General features: G+C 50.6%; 1 protein-coding gene and 1 long non-coding RNA gene across 7 annotated transcripts in view; one reads left to right on the top strand and one right to left on the bottom strand.

Moving 5' to 3' along the window:
• Positions 1 to 103: 103 nt before the first annotated feature.
• Bcl11b (BCL11 transcription factor B) overlaps positions 104 to 15,898 on the top strand; it is a 93,108-nt gene continuing 77,313 nt past the window's right edge. For 3 of the 6 annotated variants that reach the window (XM_087553502.1, XM_087553501.1, XM_087553500.1), the window contains exons 1-2: positions 104 to 1,079; positions 14,228 to 14,590. In XM_087553502.1, the coding sequence (XP_087409628.1) occupies positions 1,022 to 1,079; positions 14,228 to 14,590 (421 nt within the window). In that variant the 5' untranslated portion in view covers positions 104 to 1,021. 6 annotated transcript variants of the gene reach the window in all.
• Positions 4,601 to 6,844, bottom strand: LOC148005462 (uncharacterized). The gene is made up of 4 exons (XR_015622571.1): positions 6,581 to 6,844; positions 6,004 to 6,213; positions 5,510 to 5,678; positions 4,601 to 5,422 (listed from the first exon to the last, which is right to left on the bottom strand). It is a non-coding gene; the product is annotated as an uncharacterized LOC148005462 (long non-coding RNA).

Here is a 15,898-nt window from a genome sequence, read left to right as displayed (position 1 = left end):
CAGTGCTCCGACTCTCTGGGTCTTTTTGTCTCTAGAGCAGATTAAACGTCACGTCCGCACTTGAACTTGAATTTTATCCCATTGTACAGAGGCAGCCCCAGCCACAGAGAGACCGAGAGCTCCCGGAGAACCCGGACTCCGCCATCTTCACGTTGCAATCTATAGCTCCCGTCCACGCCCGCACCGACCCGGGCGCATTGGGCGAGCCGCCCCGCAGTCCCGCTCCCCCTGGGCCGGCGGCGCCGGGCAGCGCTGGGGAGCGCACGCGGGGACCCGCAGCCCCTCCGGCCGGCGCCAGCCTGCCAGGTGACCCGGGAAGGAGCCGCTCCCGGAGTCCCCCAGAGCCTCGGAGGGGTCAGCCTCCGAGAAAGAAAAAAAGCAGGCAGCGCGCAGAAAACCCAGAAAGAACCGAACCAAGGCAGTTTTTCATTGCTTTCGGGTTTTTTGAGGGGGCGGGGTGAGGGGGTACGAGACAAGTCCCCAAGTTTTCTTTGCCTTTTTTTTTTTTTTTTGCTTTTTTGAAATTTGTTTGCATTTTTCCTCCCCCCTCCCCTTGGGTGGAAGTGCGCGTTCCACCTACCAGACCCCGAAAGAAAAGTGTCAGAGGCCGGTGCAAAACCCGGCGTAACTTCAAGAAGACATTTACAAGTCTAAGAGGCCAAGCACTTTGAAGAAGTGTGAGAGATATTTTTCCTCCAAAAGAATATATTTTTAAAGAAACCGGCCAGCCCGCGGCGAGCAACAGCAGCTTTATAATTTATTTTAGCCTTTCTCTATTTTAGAGCAAGCCATCTTCCTGGCTTTTTCTTTTTTCTTTTTGCAAAAACAAAAACAAAAACACAGCCCAGAAGAAAAAGCAAAATAAAGACGAAGAAGAAGAAGAAGAGGAGGAAGAGAGGAAGGGCAGAGGCACCAACCCGGGCGGAGGAGGAGGCGCGGCGGCGGCGGCGGCGGCTCAGACCCCCTCCCCGGCCCGCATCTGTGCAGCTTTCCGGGCGATGCCAGAATAGATGCCGGGGCAATGTCCCGCCGCAAACAGGGCAACCCGCAGCACTTGTCCCAGAGGGAACTCATCACGCGTAAGTGTCCGCCGCACGCGCGAGGGGCCGGCGGCTGGGGCTCCGGGCGCCCGGGGCTGGGGACACCAAACCGGGCTCAGAGGCCGAGCGTGGGGCTCTGGGAAAGTTTCTCTGCAGCCGGGGGCAGCCGCCGCGGGCTCCGGGCCGGGGAGGGGGTGCGCGGGCTTGCAGGCGGCTGTGCGCGCCGAGCCCGGCTGGACGCTCGGCCCTCCAAGCGGCGTGTGTGGCGGCGGCGGCGCTGGTGGCGGGGTTTGGAGAGGAGGGGGAGGGGGCCGGGGAGCGGAGGGGGAGGGGGAACCGGGAAAAGTTGGCGAGCGCGTGGGTCCGCGCTCGGAGAAGCGGGCGGACGGAGCCCCGAGTGAGCCCTGGACCCGAGGACCCGCAGGGTAAAGGGGTAGCCGCGGGCTTCGGGTTCCCGGTCGCTGCGCCCCGCCAGGCAGGGCGCCGACCGCGCCGCTGCTAGGATTCCGAAGCCGCCGTCCCCTCCCCTCCTCTCGCTATTTGCAAAAGAATCCAGCTGCGCAGCTGTTTGCTGGGCTGGAGCACCCCCTCCTCATTTCCCCACCTCCGTCTCCTGGGACGGTCTTGTCTTCTTTCCCCCCCAACTCAAAAAAAAAAAAAAAAAGGTGTGGGGGGAGGTTTTGGGTTGGTGAAAAAAAATCCCCGCCACGAGTTAAAAAAAAGAGTCATGAGTGGGAAAAGAGGGATGCTCTTGTAACAGTAAAAATGAAGAGGAGAAAAAAAAAAGGAAGGGGAGAAAATACCTATCATCCTCTTATCCATCTCTCTATCTCTGTATCTTTCATCTTCCCCATCTAAATAAACAAGGCAGGTCGCAGTGCAAATCCGCCGGATTTCAAGCAAGTGGCGGGGCTGGCAAAGTCAGGCAGCAGGGCAGACACTCAGCGGCTTCCAACGCCCCAGCTGGGTTCGTTTAGAAAAGAAAACGCCAGCGCGAGCCGCGCAGGTACACAGTTCTCCCGGAACCCGCCGGGTCCCGGCGCTGCCACCAGCGAGGTCGGCTTGCAGAGCTCTGGGACGCCCTGGCCGCAGCCAGCGCGAGTCTCTCCCCGCGGGTTTTTTTTTTTTTCTCTTTTGGTTGCGGTTGCTTTTTATTTATTATTTTTTTTATTGCAATAGAAATAAAATTTCCTCTGGGTGCCATCGAGACCTCAGGCAGGTTGTAATCTTGCAATTCTTCGCTCACCTCACTGCGTTGGGGCCGGGCTCCCCGCGCTGGAGCTGGAGAAGCCTGTGAATGACGGGCCGCCGCTGAGGACTGACTGCCCTGCAGTCGAGAGCCGAATATTTATGTTATATTTTAAAGAATTTAAATAAATAAATAAATATATAAAGGGGCTCTCCCCTCCCCTCCAACCCAGCACAGGAGCCATCTGCTCGAAGCTATTGCTGTTCCCATCTCTCCTTTGTTACCGCAGACACGTTAGTAAGAATTCGTGCGTTTATTATTATTATTATTATTATTATTATTATTATTATTATCTCGGGGGGCATATATATTAAAGTGAGGTTCTTGGGAGAGGGATGTCTCTTACGGGTAGAAGGGAAGGGAAGTTTCCTTTATTTTTTTCAATGTTGTAATGTCAAAGGAGACTTGCTGGTTGCATTTAAAACAAAATGTTTTGCAGCCAAATTTGAGCCTGGTCTCATCAAGATCCTTTTGACCACTTGACATTTATTTTCTTCCTTTAGCATGCTGCAGCCATGGGTTATTTTACAGTCCACTTCCTACCTTTAGGTGAAGTGGTTGTTAAAACATCCACACTTCCAGACCCTAATTTGTCCAAGAGGCAGTTTGCTGCCACCCCCATCCCCTGTATAATTGCAAGAATTGTTTTTGAGGGGGGGGGGTCTGTGGGAAGGGGGAGAAGCTGGTAGCCCCTGACACTGGGTCATTTGCAGTATTAGGGGAAAGGCAGATAGATTTGCTGTCCTTCTCTGGGCATCCCTGGGACATCCTGAGCAAGCTCTGACCAGAGGGACCGGTGGCAGCTGGGCCTGGGGGTGAGGGGTGCTTCATGTGACATCCTTCCATGCATTTGGTTCTCTGTCTCACCCTTGCTCTGAGCAGCTGGGAAAAGCCAGCTGATGCTTTTGCAGAGGCAGAGAAGGCAAGAGTGCTGGAGAGAAAAGGGGGCAGCAGGCCAGGCTGCTGAGCAGTTCTACCTGCCTTCTGGGGACCCTGGGAGCCTGGGCATTGTTTCAGGGGGTTAAGCAGGGAGAGCGGTTCAAAAGGTGTTCAGAAAAGCAGCTGGCTTTTCTGTCCGTGCAGTATCACCCCAGAGGTAGCAAGACCGGGATGCAGGAGATACAGTGTAGCCTGGGGATTGTGACTAGTTATGAAGCATGGGATACAGGAGCTCTGATTGCAAAAGGCCTGGGCAGCCGAGCAGGTGTTGTCTCAGCCCCTACAGACACTCACTCCCATGTGAGATTTTAGATCTGAAGGAAACCATCTAAGACGTGGCCGATCGTTTTTTTTTTTTTTTTTCAGTTGGGTGGCAGCCTTGGGCCTGTGGGGCAGTAGCTTAAGGTTCTTCGGTGATGATGCAACTTCGAATCACTGATAGTCCAGGAAACCAGAAAGGCCCCAAAATAGCATCCATGATCTTGGTGTATGTGTCGGGAGTAGGGGAAGGGCTTCTTCCTAGTGTGTTAAGGTTACTGTAGGCAGGATGGGTAGGAAAAGGACTGAGGCAGCTAAGGGGGTGGGAGACAGCTGCAATAGAAGACCTGGGCTTCTGGTTTGTTTCAAAATGTTTGACCCAGATGGATGCGGCTTTTCAAACGGGAGGGCAGGCACAGACATTAGTAAAAACAAACACAAAATAGCCTGGGGGGGGTGATGGTAGAAGGGAGGGAAGAAGCAGCCGCTGGCCAGGCAGAGGGAAGGGCCTTGTGCCAGCTATGCCAAGCAGGGTCAGGCAAAGGAAATGTATTCTGAGAGCCGTGGAAAAGCTCAAAGGTTTTCTGAAGAACCGTGGAGGCAAAATGGAGTGGTGAATTATATAGGCCCTTAATGACGCCAACTTTCCAATAAGCCACCAACAGGTTCCCAAGGAAGGATAGCGATTCTCTATATGCATTCGTGATTTTGCCCAACAGCCAGAGACCCAAGATTTGCCACAGAAGTTAGGCTGGTTGTATTAATTCCATGCTAACCTCTTCAGATTGGGTTTTGTGGTGGTTGTATGTTTTAAAGGCCGCTACGTTCACAATTGTCTGAACCCTAGGGTACAGTTATACCTCTAATGGTCCACTTACCTTACTAAACTGCGTCTCTGATAAATTTCATAAGGCAAGGGCCCTTTATCTCTCTCTCTCTCTCTCTCTCTCTCTCTCTCCTTTTCTTTTTCTTTTTCTCTTTTTTTTGGTAGCTGGGTAGAGGCAGTGAAGTTTGTCTGCTGTTTGCACAGAAGGGAACCCCGTGTCATTAGAAGTCTGGTTTGTCAGCCGCTCGGATTCCACACGAGAATAAAAACGTGTTCGTCAAAGGTGTTATGCCAGGTTGATTTTATTCATTTGTAATTCACACCCGAGAGAAAACAGTCACGAGCCCATTTTAACAACCCCTCATATTTTTAGAGGAGATTTTTTTCTTCTCTTATTCGAAGATTTTTGTATATATAGTTGCTTCCTGTCTGGAGGGGGGAGCCCGCTATCTGCAGTGGGCCCTGGCTTTGGCGAAATTTGTCTAGTCTTCAGAATGTTTCATAACAGAAAAAAAAAAAAAAGGTCAGCTGTTTAGTCTTGGGGTGAATGCAGTTGCTCCTGGGGACCCGGCCTTAGAGACTTGGAGAGATTAGATGGTTAGATGCACTTTTCAGCTCACCACCAAAGGACCCAAAAGCTCTTCGTTGGCCAGAGGGAAGGTGTATTTGACAGTAGTCTCGGGTGAAATGGACCCACGTAAGATCAGTCTGCTTACAGACTCCAGCTTCCCACAGCAGCTAGGAGATCTTGAACGCCCTAGTCAGACTTGACTCTTGATAGATCTTCCTCACCTTTATGCAACCATTTTTCACCTCCCGTCTTCATCGTCTTGCACTCTCTGTTGCTTGTTGTGATAAAACACTTTCCAAAGTAAACTTTCAGTGGAATTTGCTTTTGGTTAAGGGTAAAAGCCTGGTGCTCCAAGCCTCGCCTAGCGCCTCTCGTCAGCTAGGGGGCGCTCGGTGCCCGTGTCATGGCTGCGGTGCCTCGGCGGCTATGCCTGGGAACCCGCGTCCATCAGCACATCGGCCGCGGCGGCTGCAACGGCAGCCGCTGCAGTTTGTGTCGCTGCAAAATGTCTTAAGCGTGAAGTTGTAATATTGATTTTCCTGTAGAGATTTGTGCAGGACAAAAATGAGAATATAAGTTTGAGAAATCTATTTTCAAGCCATTGCTATGGATTCGTAAGCCCTTACCTGGCAGGTGGGGAGGCCTTTTTTCTGTTCCTCCGATTTCCTTTTCTTTTTAAACAATTAAAATTGTTATTCCTGAAGGAGTGTTTTTCTCCCCCTTCGTCTGTCCGTGGTCTGGACATTCTGAACACCTTGTTTTGTTGGTTAAGCATTCACTGTCCACCTAGGGAGTCTGGGAAGAGTGGTCCCCGGTTTAGAGGTGGCCCCCATCTTAGCGCATGTTCCCTGGAGGTGGGGGGGGGGATCACTGTGGACTGCTGCTTAAGGGAGTCGTGGACCCAAGACAACTTGATGGATGGCAGTCCTTTCAGTTCCGATTTGATAACAGTCTCAATACGGTCTATTCCGCAGCGAGCCCACAGAACCAAGGGAGCAGGCACTCTTTCCCATACAGCACAATTCAAATAGTGCTGGTGAGTTTGTTTGCAAGCGGCCTGTGCTTGCCGGGGGGGGGGTGATGGGGGGGGGGCAGCGTACCTTTCACCCCAGAGAGTTACCTTCATAGATGGCACGTCACGAAGTTCTGTCTCTCCCCAAACAAGTGCTTCGGTGCTGCGTGCGTTGATTGCGGGGTTTCTAGGTCTATGATGTCTTAGCTTTCGAGTTCATGAGATCTGCAGACAGTGCAGTGAACTGGAGTGGTGTGCGTGAGTTCGGCGGATGGGCTGGAGAGCTTGCCCTGACACAGGAAAATGCTTTATTCTAGCCTGAAAGAGAAATAAATTAGGTCAGACAAAAGCCTTAGCTGTCATCAGCTGGAGGAAGAGGGCCAGCCATTTATCTGATGATGTCTCTACTTCATCTAATGTTTGAGTCTGGCCAGTTGCAAGCAGGCCATGCAGGCAAACACAGGGTAACTGTGAAATGAAGAAATGTTGCACCTCTCAGTCTTGGGTCTGGGCAAACGGCTTATGGCCTACAGAGAACTGTTTGTTTGTTTGTTTGTTTATTTATTTATTTATTTATTTTTTATTGTTGTTGTTTGTTTGCTTTGTTTGTTTTTAATTCAGTTTATAGGAACCCTCAATCATTTGCCTTGGAATTTGGGGACCTTCCCATACTGCGATTACTCACCAACACAGACATTCAATTCGTGAAAAAAAAATTATAAGGGGTGATGGGACAGGCGGCTAGATGCTTTCCTGTGAGAACCTCTCTCTTTCACGAAGGAAGGAGTCTTTGGCTGCCCGGTTGGGCCTTTCTTTTAGCTTAAACTCTCCATGGATTTTGGTCCCCAGGTTAATGCTGGTGGTGAGAAATAAACCATTTTGGGAGGGCTGTGCCCTGCACCACATGATCATGATCAAGGTATTGATGCTAAATGAGCGTCCTGTCCTGAGGACTTCATTAGCTGTAGGGAGGGTAGCTTCTGCTTGGTCGGGAGGAGACAGAAGATGGTGGTCCTGGGTCATACAGCTGTTCCTACTGATCCTGCCTGGGGGGTGTCTTCTGTGCTCTGCCCTCGGTCAGGGAGCAGATTCCCCCAATCTCATAAATCTAGTTCCTAGGGAACTAAATACAGCCCTGTGGGATTTGTCCATGTTTCTCTTCCCCATGATGCCTGTAGTTTGTGGACTGCCGTCCTTGAGTGCTTGGTTTTCCCAGGATGTGCCTAAAAATGGCCTGAAGGAAGCTGTCAGGTGGACATAGCCCCTCTCAGGAGCTTGTGAGAGAGACGAGCACAGCAGCCAGCCTCTTGTTTATTGAGCAGGGCTGTGTTCAGGGGACTCTGGATTTTGACATATGCACGTCTTTTGTGTAGTTGCTGAAGTTTCTCGTTCCTCTCTCTCTCTCTCTCTCTCTCTCTCTCTCTCTCCCCCTCTCTCTCTCCCTCTCTCTCTCTCTCTCTCTCTCTCTCTCTCTCTCTCTCTCTCTCTCTCTCTCTCTGTGGCAGCTGATAATTTGCTTGGGTGTGGAATTAGCCAGCTCCGAGCTATTTACTGCAGCAAAATGCCAGGCCACACAAAATTAAGTAACTTCAAAGTAAAAAAGAGGGCAAAAAAAAAAAAAATCCTCTGTTTTGCTATAACTTTTTACGACCTTGTTCTACTGAATTGCTAAACTACAAATACATTTGTGAACCGCTTTAAGGGGCCTTCTAGAACAGCGTGCAGAGAGACTCTAGGAAGCCGAGTGCCAGGATTCCCTCCATTAAGAAGTGCTCAGACACAGGCTCTGCTACAAATGAGAGAGGACCAAGTTGGAGTCCTATTTAAATTTCCTGGAGAGGATATGTGGGAAGAACCCTTGTGGGCTTCTTGCCGTCTCTGAGTATCCGGATGCCCCTGGAGATAGCCTATGCACCCATGGAAACTCTCCCCCTGTATCTTTGAGAACCCAAAATGTTAAACAAAACAAATGCTCTCATTTGGCCACAGAGAACGCTCTTCTGTCAGGCCATTGCCAGCCCCACCGTGGCTCTGAAGATGGGAAGCATTTGCACTTTCATGGGGAAATGTGTTTAGAAGGTCTTCTGCCTTTGATGGGGTCCCCCTCCCCCCTTTAAAGGCAGCTGTTATCAAAGCGTAAGTGGAGTCATTCTCATCTGTCCTGGGTGTAGATTTTCAGCTTTTGGTATGGTGAGGGTCAATGGAAATACCTGAGTATAAATTACCTTTTCCCTTCCTTAGTCGCTTAGTTTTGAGGGGATCTGGCCTCCTGAACCGTGTTTTTGTGCAGTGGGAGAGAGAGGTTTGGACTAATTAATCCTGCAGAGCATTTTAGGCGATGTTGAGAGGCAGTTCTTAATCAGTCTGACTTCCCCCAAGGTGAAGCTGTTACAGGACAAGCTGTGCAGATGGGGGTCCCCAGCCCCCATCACTGAATTTTCCTACCTAGAGTCTGTCAACCAAGGCTGTATAAGTGAGGTCTGCCCTGTAGCCAGGGCCTCTTTGTGGCTCAGAAACTCCCTACTACCTTCCAGGAAGTCTGACTAGGCTCCATCATGCCCCTCCTTGATCATACCAGGTCTGATCTTGGTCAGTTCCCCAGAGGAGAAACCCACTCTCTCCTCACGTTCTGCGATGGCTGATTCCTCTTAGTCTTTATCTCACTTGTCAGAAGTGGGGGAAGTTTCAGATTGGGTATGGTGGTGCACACCTTTAATCCTAAGCACTTTGGGAGGGAGAGACAGGTGGATCTCTGAGTTCAAGGCCACCCTGGTCTACAGAGCTAGCTCCAGGGTAGCTAGGGCTACCCAGAGAGACCCTACAAACAAACAAATAAATAAACAAACGGACAAACAAAAAAGGTGAAAATTTCAATTTGAGTTGTGTGCACACATGAAGCAGGCAGGGTGGCAACCTGGTGTGTATGTGTCCCTATTCCTCCAGGGAGGTGGCTTTTGGAGGTCTTATGGGGATGCAGGGAAGTGACACCTGGGACTTGTAGGACTTCTAAATCCACTGAGGGGCAGGGTAGAGGGAGTGGAATAGAATGCACAGGTCCTGTACTGGACCTTGTTATTTAGGTGGGGACCTAACCCTTGGCGGTCCCAGAGGGACATTCCTCTCAGCATGTGCCTCATTCTGGCTTCCATCCCCTCCTCTGTGGGCATTTCATTATTCCCTCAGTTGGAGAACTTCATAAAAACCTCTCGTCGTCACAGCGCCTTGCGTCATCTAGCCGTAGATCATTTTCTTCCCCGAGAATTGACTCTTGCTTTCTCCCACCCAGCCTTCCCCTCCCTGTGTCGGTTATTTTCCCTTGGATCTAATAAATTAAACATTGATGGGAGAATGTGCTGTGCTGTGCTCTGCCCGGCCGGCACGTGTGTAGGTGGTGTTACTGTTGCTGTGTCTCTTGGTGTCTCGGCCCCTCCTGAGTGTCCACCCAGAATAGAATGAGAGGCTCCCTTTGCAGAAGGTTGGTAAGCCCGGGCTAGCTGGCCAAGGCTCTAGCTTCCTGGGTATCCAGTGTTAAGTCCCTAGTCAGAGGAGGCAGAACTTGATGGATGCTTAGTGGGTGCTGGACACTTCTTGTAAACATCCATACGCATTGTGATGGGGGCTGTGAGGCTGGCAGCATACCTGTCCCCCCACCCACCCCCGACCCTTCCTTACTGTCTCCACATACCTTAATGACTGTGGGTCAGTCATTAAGGGTAGAGATTTGGAACTGAGCAGAAGCAAAGGGGGACAGGAACTCATGTCTGCAGTCTGTAGCAATGTGCTTGCAGGAGTGTGTGTGTGTGTGTGTGTGTGTGTGTGTGTGTGTGTGTGTGTGCGTGCACACACCTAATGGCTTGAAGACAGCGGATCTCTTGGCTGGAATTCCCTGAGAGGCAGGTGCCCTACAGTTCTACAGTTGTTGATGGTCTAGGGCAGGCAGGGTCCTAGGATCTGTGTGCACATAGGGGACTTTCAGGCTACGTAAGGCCTTCTGAGCCCTGATGGAGGTTTGGTGGCTGCTTGGCTGAGCCAGTGTGAACAGCTCCTTTCCATTTCTGTCTTCTGTCCCAAATTCCTTCCCAGCGGAGCCGAGACGAGGGAAGTTTGCCTTCGGATCAAGGGTTCCCCTTCCACTTAACAGCAAATGACTATTATTACTAGTGAAGCCTGATTTCATTGCCTCTAAATGCGTGTACCAGCTGGGAGGAGGTCCAGCCTTGTAAATAAAATGTGGTTTTGTTATAAAGGAAAATCCTCTCTCTCTCTCTCTCTCTCTCTCTCTCTCTCTCTCTCTCTCTGTGTGTGTACAAATATATATATATATATATATATATATATATATATATATATATTTGTTCACGTGTCTTAAATTTAATATTGAAAACCCTCTCCAATCCTGTGGAATCTTACATTTGAGCAAGTTGCTGCTGCCTCCGTCCATTCATTTCCTCTTAATGAGTCAAACATTTTAGCAACTGCTGTTCTTACTCGGCTCGTGGTGCATTGAGAGCAGTAATGGTGTGCAGGCTGCCTAACGCTTGGAGCTTTTCAAGGAAGCACATATCTTTCCAGGGGAATGCTTTACTTTTTAAGGCTGAGTTTGCGGGATGAGGTTGAGGTGGGGCTGGGGGTGGTTTCTAAACTTCGAGGTTGGAATGGCTGCTTTCATCTGTCTCTTCTCTCTGTGTAGCATTTGGGACTCTCTGCCCGTGTAAACAGAGGCTAAGTCCTCCAAGGTGATTCGGAGCTGGGGGATACAAGTGTCTGGGCCAGATCTATGTTTTCAGTACAGGGCAGTCGAGCAGGGTTCCCAGAGGACCAGCCTCCTTTTTCTCAGGACTTGCCAATAGGTTCTGTTCCCTTTTCTTTCTTCCGTTATAGATACAGTTCTTAGCAGGCGCACGCGTGTACACACACACACACACACACACACACACACACACACACACATACTCACTCACTCACATATGCACACACACTACATACCCAGCCCATATCCGCTGCCAGAGGAAATGAAACCACAGCCTTTGGTGTGTCTCTGAGAGCTTCTGCCCGAGCTTTCAGGCCCAGTCAGCTGCCTGGTCCATTCACTCTAACCCAGAAGTTGGGGTTCAGTAGGACTCTCCTGCCTGAATGATGGGGTGGGGGGCGACCTTGCCACCTCCCTCAGGAGAGAATCATTAGTAACAGGCCAGAGTTCAGAGACTTAGGCTGGGGGTGGGAGAGGAAACCCCACTCTTTGGCGTTAACAGGGCAAGCCTGCTGTCACAGGCAAGCATTTTGCTTTTAACATTGAAAGCAGGAGGGGAGGTGGCTTTTACCTTTCTCCTGGTTTCTTTTCCTCCTAACTCCTTTAGTAGTAGAAGCCCAGATCTAAGTTCTGAGCCTGTGCTGGCACGGCCTGTCTGTCTGTCTGCCTGCCCTCCTGGAGGGCTTTGGCTACTCCAGGTTAGCTTACCTATATGGGGGAAGAACTCAGAACGGCTGTGTAATAAACAGGATTGGAAACCTTCACACCCAATGACTGGGGGTGGGGTGGGGGGCTCACAGGGCTTGCTGCATGAGGGTAGTGAAAAGACAGACTGACAGAGAGGATAGACAGACAGACATACAACCAGATATGACAGAGGAAAGAATGCTGGTTTGGAGTCTTGGTCAAAGGAGGAGTGGAGAGGGAAGGATACTGTGATTGGCTAGCAGTATATGACCTTTCCTAATGTTTATACTGGGCTGTGCTTCTTGGGAGTTAGAATGTCGCCTTGAAATTTCATGGCCTGAACCCTCCTTGCTGAGAGGATGGGACTCCTAATATGAGAACTGTCCAGGTGGGTGTGACTGAAAAAGTTAATAATAACGATAATTAGTAATAATAATATCGAAGGTGGATTCAATTAAAAGGCAAAAAGACACCCTTTTCCGTGGAGAGCAGCGTTGGGTTGGAGGTATGGGTTTATTGTTTTTAATCAGAGTCTATAAGGGCCAGCTGCACTGCCAGGCGTGCTCGAGGTGGGCACTGAAGCCCTCTGGGGTAGAGCACCTCCCCCTGCTTAGTTTGAATCCTCAATTTCAATTTCATTTTGCCACCCCCCCTTTGTTTTGCTTTTCAGTTTATTTCCTTTGTCCTTTTTTTTTTCTGACCGAACAATATTTTGACCCCCTCCTCCTCTTTATCAGTCAGTGTTCCTTTTCCGTGTGCTGGGCACAATTCATCCTTGTATTTCTAAGGGACTCTTTGCGCAGCCCTCTCCTTTGGCTCTGGAATTATGTCTGTGTAATTGGTAATTAAAGGTGCAAGCTTTTCAATATAAACAGTATTGCTCAATGTTAGATTATTAAAGGGAAAGGAGGCACCAAATAATTACCTTTTACGTCCTGACAAACGGTTTACGGGAATCCAGTCTCTCCCTCGAACCTTCAGCTCGAAGGCTGTGATTACATTTTAACCATGGCGGGGGTAGCTTTTCATAAGATAAATTGGTAAATTAATTACGTAGCATTGTCTTCGAGCTCCTTTTTAAGTAAACTCCGATTTCTTTCTCAAGTGTAGTTAATGGTTTCTGGGCGGCGTGGTGAGGACGTCACCGTTACCTGTCTGTCTTTCTTTCTCTCTCTCTTCTTTCTTTCTTTCTTTCTTTCTTTCTTTCTTTCTTTCTTTCTTTCTTTCTTTCTTTCTTTCTTCCTTTCTTTCTTTCCCCTTGCTTGTTGTTATTAATGATCTACAGACAACAGATTTAGGATTTACACACACACGCTCTCGGGGTGTTTCTGAACTGCAGTGTTTCCCCGTGCGTGTCTTCTACATTTAATTCACAGAGGGCCCTGCCTGCCTCCCGGTAACCACGGGCAGAGACTCAAGGTGTGATTCCCATTGGTGATACCTGTTCTTCTCCCTGCCCGGCTCTAGCTGCCCATTCTACATCGCCTGCGTCAGGTTCTGCATTCAGTCTTGCACAGGGACTCACCTAGGCCCCAAGCAAGCTTCTATTGAGAGAACATGGAACGGTGACTTCACGTAGCATTGGAGATGTCACAGACTATTTTCCTTCAGTTTTTCCAGTTTGGCGCTGGCTCATTAATAACCTCACTGCCACGGAATGTCTCCCCCTTTTCCCCACCCCCTCCAGTTCCTCTGTGCCAATCACTACCCAGTCCTGATTGCTGGACAGCTTAGACATTATCTCTCTCCTCAGCGTCAGACCTGTGGCTGTCCCCAGCTCCAGTGGAGACCTGGCCACTTGTCTTCAAGGCTGACACTGAAGCATCCCAGACAGAGCGCCCAGACCTGAGGGGAACACAGAGCTCCCCTGCCCACTTGCTCTGATTTATTATGGCACTTTGCCGTGCCTTCCCAAGATCCCTCGAGGGAGTGGCTGATTTTTGAAGCATTTATTAGCTTCAAAATATTTAGGTCCCGTGCCCCCTTTCCAGAGAAAAAATAACATAAACAACAAAAGGAAGTGTAGTGACTGCTGAAGAAATCTTAAAAACTTCCAGCCCGGCGAAAGTGTGGTTTGAGAGCTGCCAAGAAGTGATTTTTTTTTTTTTTTGCAGTCCGAAGAGGCCGTTTTCTTTCTCGGAATGAAAAGAAAGGATGGTGGGGAGCTATGTGCAGTGAGAATTTTACGAGGGCCTGGAGGTCTGAGCAGGAGCGCAGGGTGCCTCCAGCTTGCTTTCCCCCTCCGTGTCCCCGAGCACCTGTGCTTCTTTCTTTGGGCAGGACTGGCTTTCCAACGCCTGTCTGGGTCTCTCCAGTTTGGTGCCTGGCCAGGACTCAGGTAGAAGAATGTGAGTAGGAAGCTCATGAATGGGGAAGGCCCTGAACGTGAATGAAAGCTGCTGAAGGGAAGGCACGGCTCCAGCTGGAGTGGGGCTTGGGGCATAGCGGTTCCTTCCTCCTCAGCCAGGCCACCCGTTGGAATAACGTGGTACAGCTTAAAGAATGCTGCTAGGCTTCCCAAATCAGTGACCAGGAGTGAGAAGCTCCCTGAGTGACGCCCAGATACCCAGAAGTGCGAGAGAGAGTTGTCTCCAGCCGATGTTGCGGGCAACAGGCAGGGTGTGCGTGCGGCATGCGTGTGCACACACGTGTGTGTCGGGAGAAGTTGGCAGGGCATGTTCTAGGGAGCCCAAAATCGGTGCTGTTATGCTGACCTCATGGCTGTGGTGGCATGGTGAGCTCCAGTCCTGGGGGGATGTGGGGAGCCACAGAGGCTGGCAGCAGAGGGGCTCGTTTCTCACTGGGAAAGGGTGAAAGGAACTAACTAGTCTGTGACCACCTAAGCCCATCTTTGTCTTCTCTGTCCCTTCCCTGTCTCCTTTCTGTCTCCAGCAGAGGCTGACCATGTGGAGGCTGCTATCCTCGAGGAAGATGAGGGTCTGGAGATAGAAGAGCCTAGCAGCCTGGGGCTGATGGTGGGCGGCCCCGACCCTGACCTACTCACCTGTGGCCAGTGTCAGATGAACTTCCCGCTGGGGGACATCCTGGTTTTTATAGAGCACAAGAAGAAACAGTGTGGGGGCCTGGGCTCCTGCTACGACAAGGTACTGGACAAGGGAAGCCCTCCGCCTTCCTCTCGCTCTGAGCTCAGGAGAGTGTCTGAACCAGTGGAGATCGGGATCCAGGTCACCCCCGATGAAGATGACCATCTACTGTCACCCACGAAAGGCATCTGTCCCAAGCAGGAGAACATTGCAGGTACGATGTTTGCTTACCTGGTGGTGGCTGAAGCTACCTCCCCAGCTGGTCCCACTCCCTGACCTCGAAGTACTGATTCCCAGGAGGTCCAGAGCTTTTCAAGATGGCCTCTGGGTCACCATCTGGGGCTTCCCCTTTCTGGTGACTCTCCGGGGAAGACAGCTGAGGGAGGCCTGGCTGTTGTGTGTTGGCTACTTTGCTTTTGCTGAGGAAACTCCATCTTGTGTTTAATCCAGAAGTGGCCTGGAGCACAAGGTGGAAATTTGGAGGTTGGCTCGGTTCTCTTTTTGTTGGTGATCTCGGCCCAGTCCCTGGCACTGGAGCCAGGCTTGGTTTGGGCTCTGTTATTTCCAACCTGGAAACGGTGGTTTTCTCGTCTCTAAGATGGAGTTCAGGAGACCCCTCCCCCTCCCCTCGTATCGACTGCCGTGAGGACGCAGGTGACTCTGAGTGGGGCAGTACCTGCAAGGCACTTGCGGATGGCACTATCTACCCTCCTGTCTTTGGACTCAGTTTCCCCTGTTGTGAAAGAAAGGGGGTAGACCCTCTTTTTCATGAGCCTGTTCCCCATTTTTACCTGACCCTCAGGTTGTGGGAAATCTGTCTGAGTTCTAATCCCTCGGGGAAGCAGCGGGCATTCTTTTTTGGTACACTGTTTGGTACCTGGACAACTATTCTGTCTACCTGAAGAACACATATGGAGCCTCTGCCCCGAGTACCACCAGTGCCCCTCAGTGGGACGTTCCCACTTGGTGACTTTGCTGTATGTCCTTCCTGGCTATACCACGACATGCTAGAGTCTCCCAGGCAGTGTGCAAACCAAAGCCTCTGCTTCTGGGGAATGTGAGAGCCTCCCTCTGCTGTGCTCCCCTAATGAGACAGCAAGATGAATTGCTTTGCTTTAGAATTCATGCAGATGAGGGTTCGAGGCTTGCCTTTTGACTGTGGGCCTTATTTTCCTCTTTGGCCAACGGGGAGTGGGTAATCCTAGCAGGTCTTGTGTGATGATGGAGAAAGAGGGGCTCCAGAAGAGCTTTGGCAGGAGACTGTCTCTTGTGGGGGCGTCCCTCCGGCTGTGCAGCATTTTCAAATAGGCAGCCAGATGGAGAGATGTGAAGCCAGTCCCTGTGGTGTTTGGGTCACAAAGCTCTTAGGACATGGGGGCGGGGGGCGTGGGGGGAGATTGCATTGCATCCTCTTAGGAGGTGGTACAGGAGTATGGACCAGTACCTCGAGTCACCTAGAGGCACTCAGAGTCACTGCAAGGCCAGCTCCACCACAAGCCACATTTGGGCTCCAGTTTATCCT

Source organism: Rattus norvegicus, chromosome 6, assembly GCF_021556685.1.
Source record: "Rattus norvegicus strain SHRSP/BbbUtx chromosome 6, alternate assembly SHRSP_T2T, whole genome shotgun sequence".
NCBI classification, from domain to species: Eukaryota; Metazoa; Chordata; class Mammalia; order Rodentia; family Muridae; genus Rattus; species Rattus norvegicus.
Note: the sequence above shows the minus strand (reverse complement) of the source record. Positions and strands in the feature narration are given on the sequence as shown.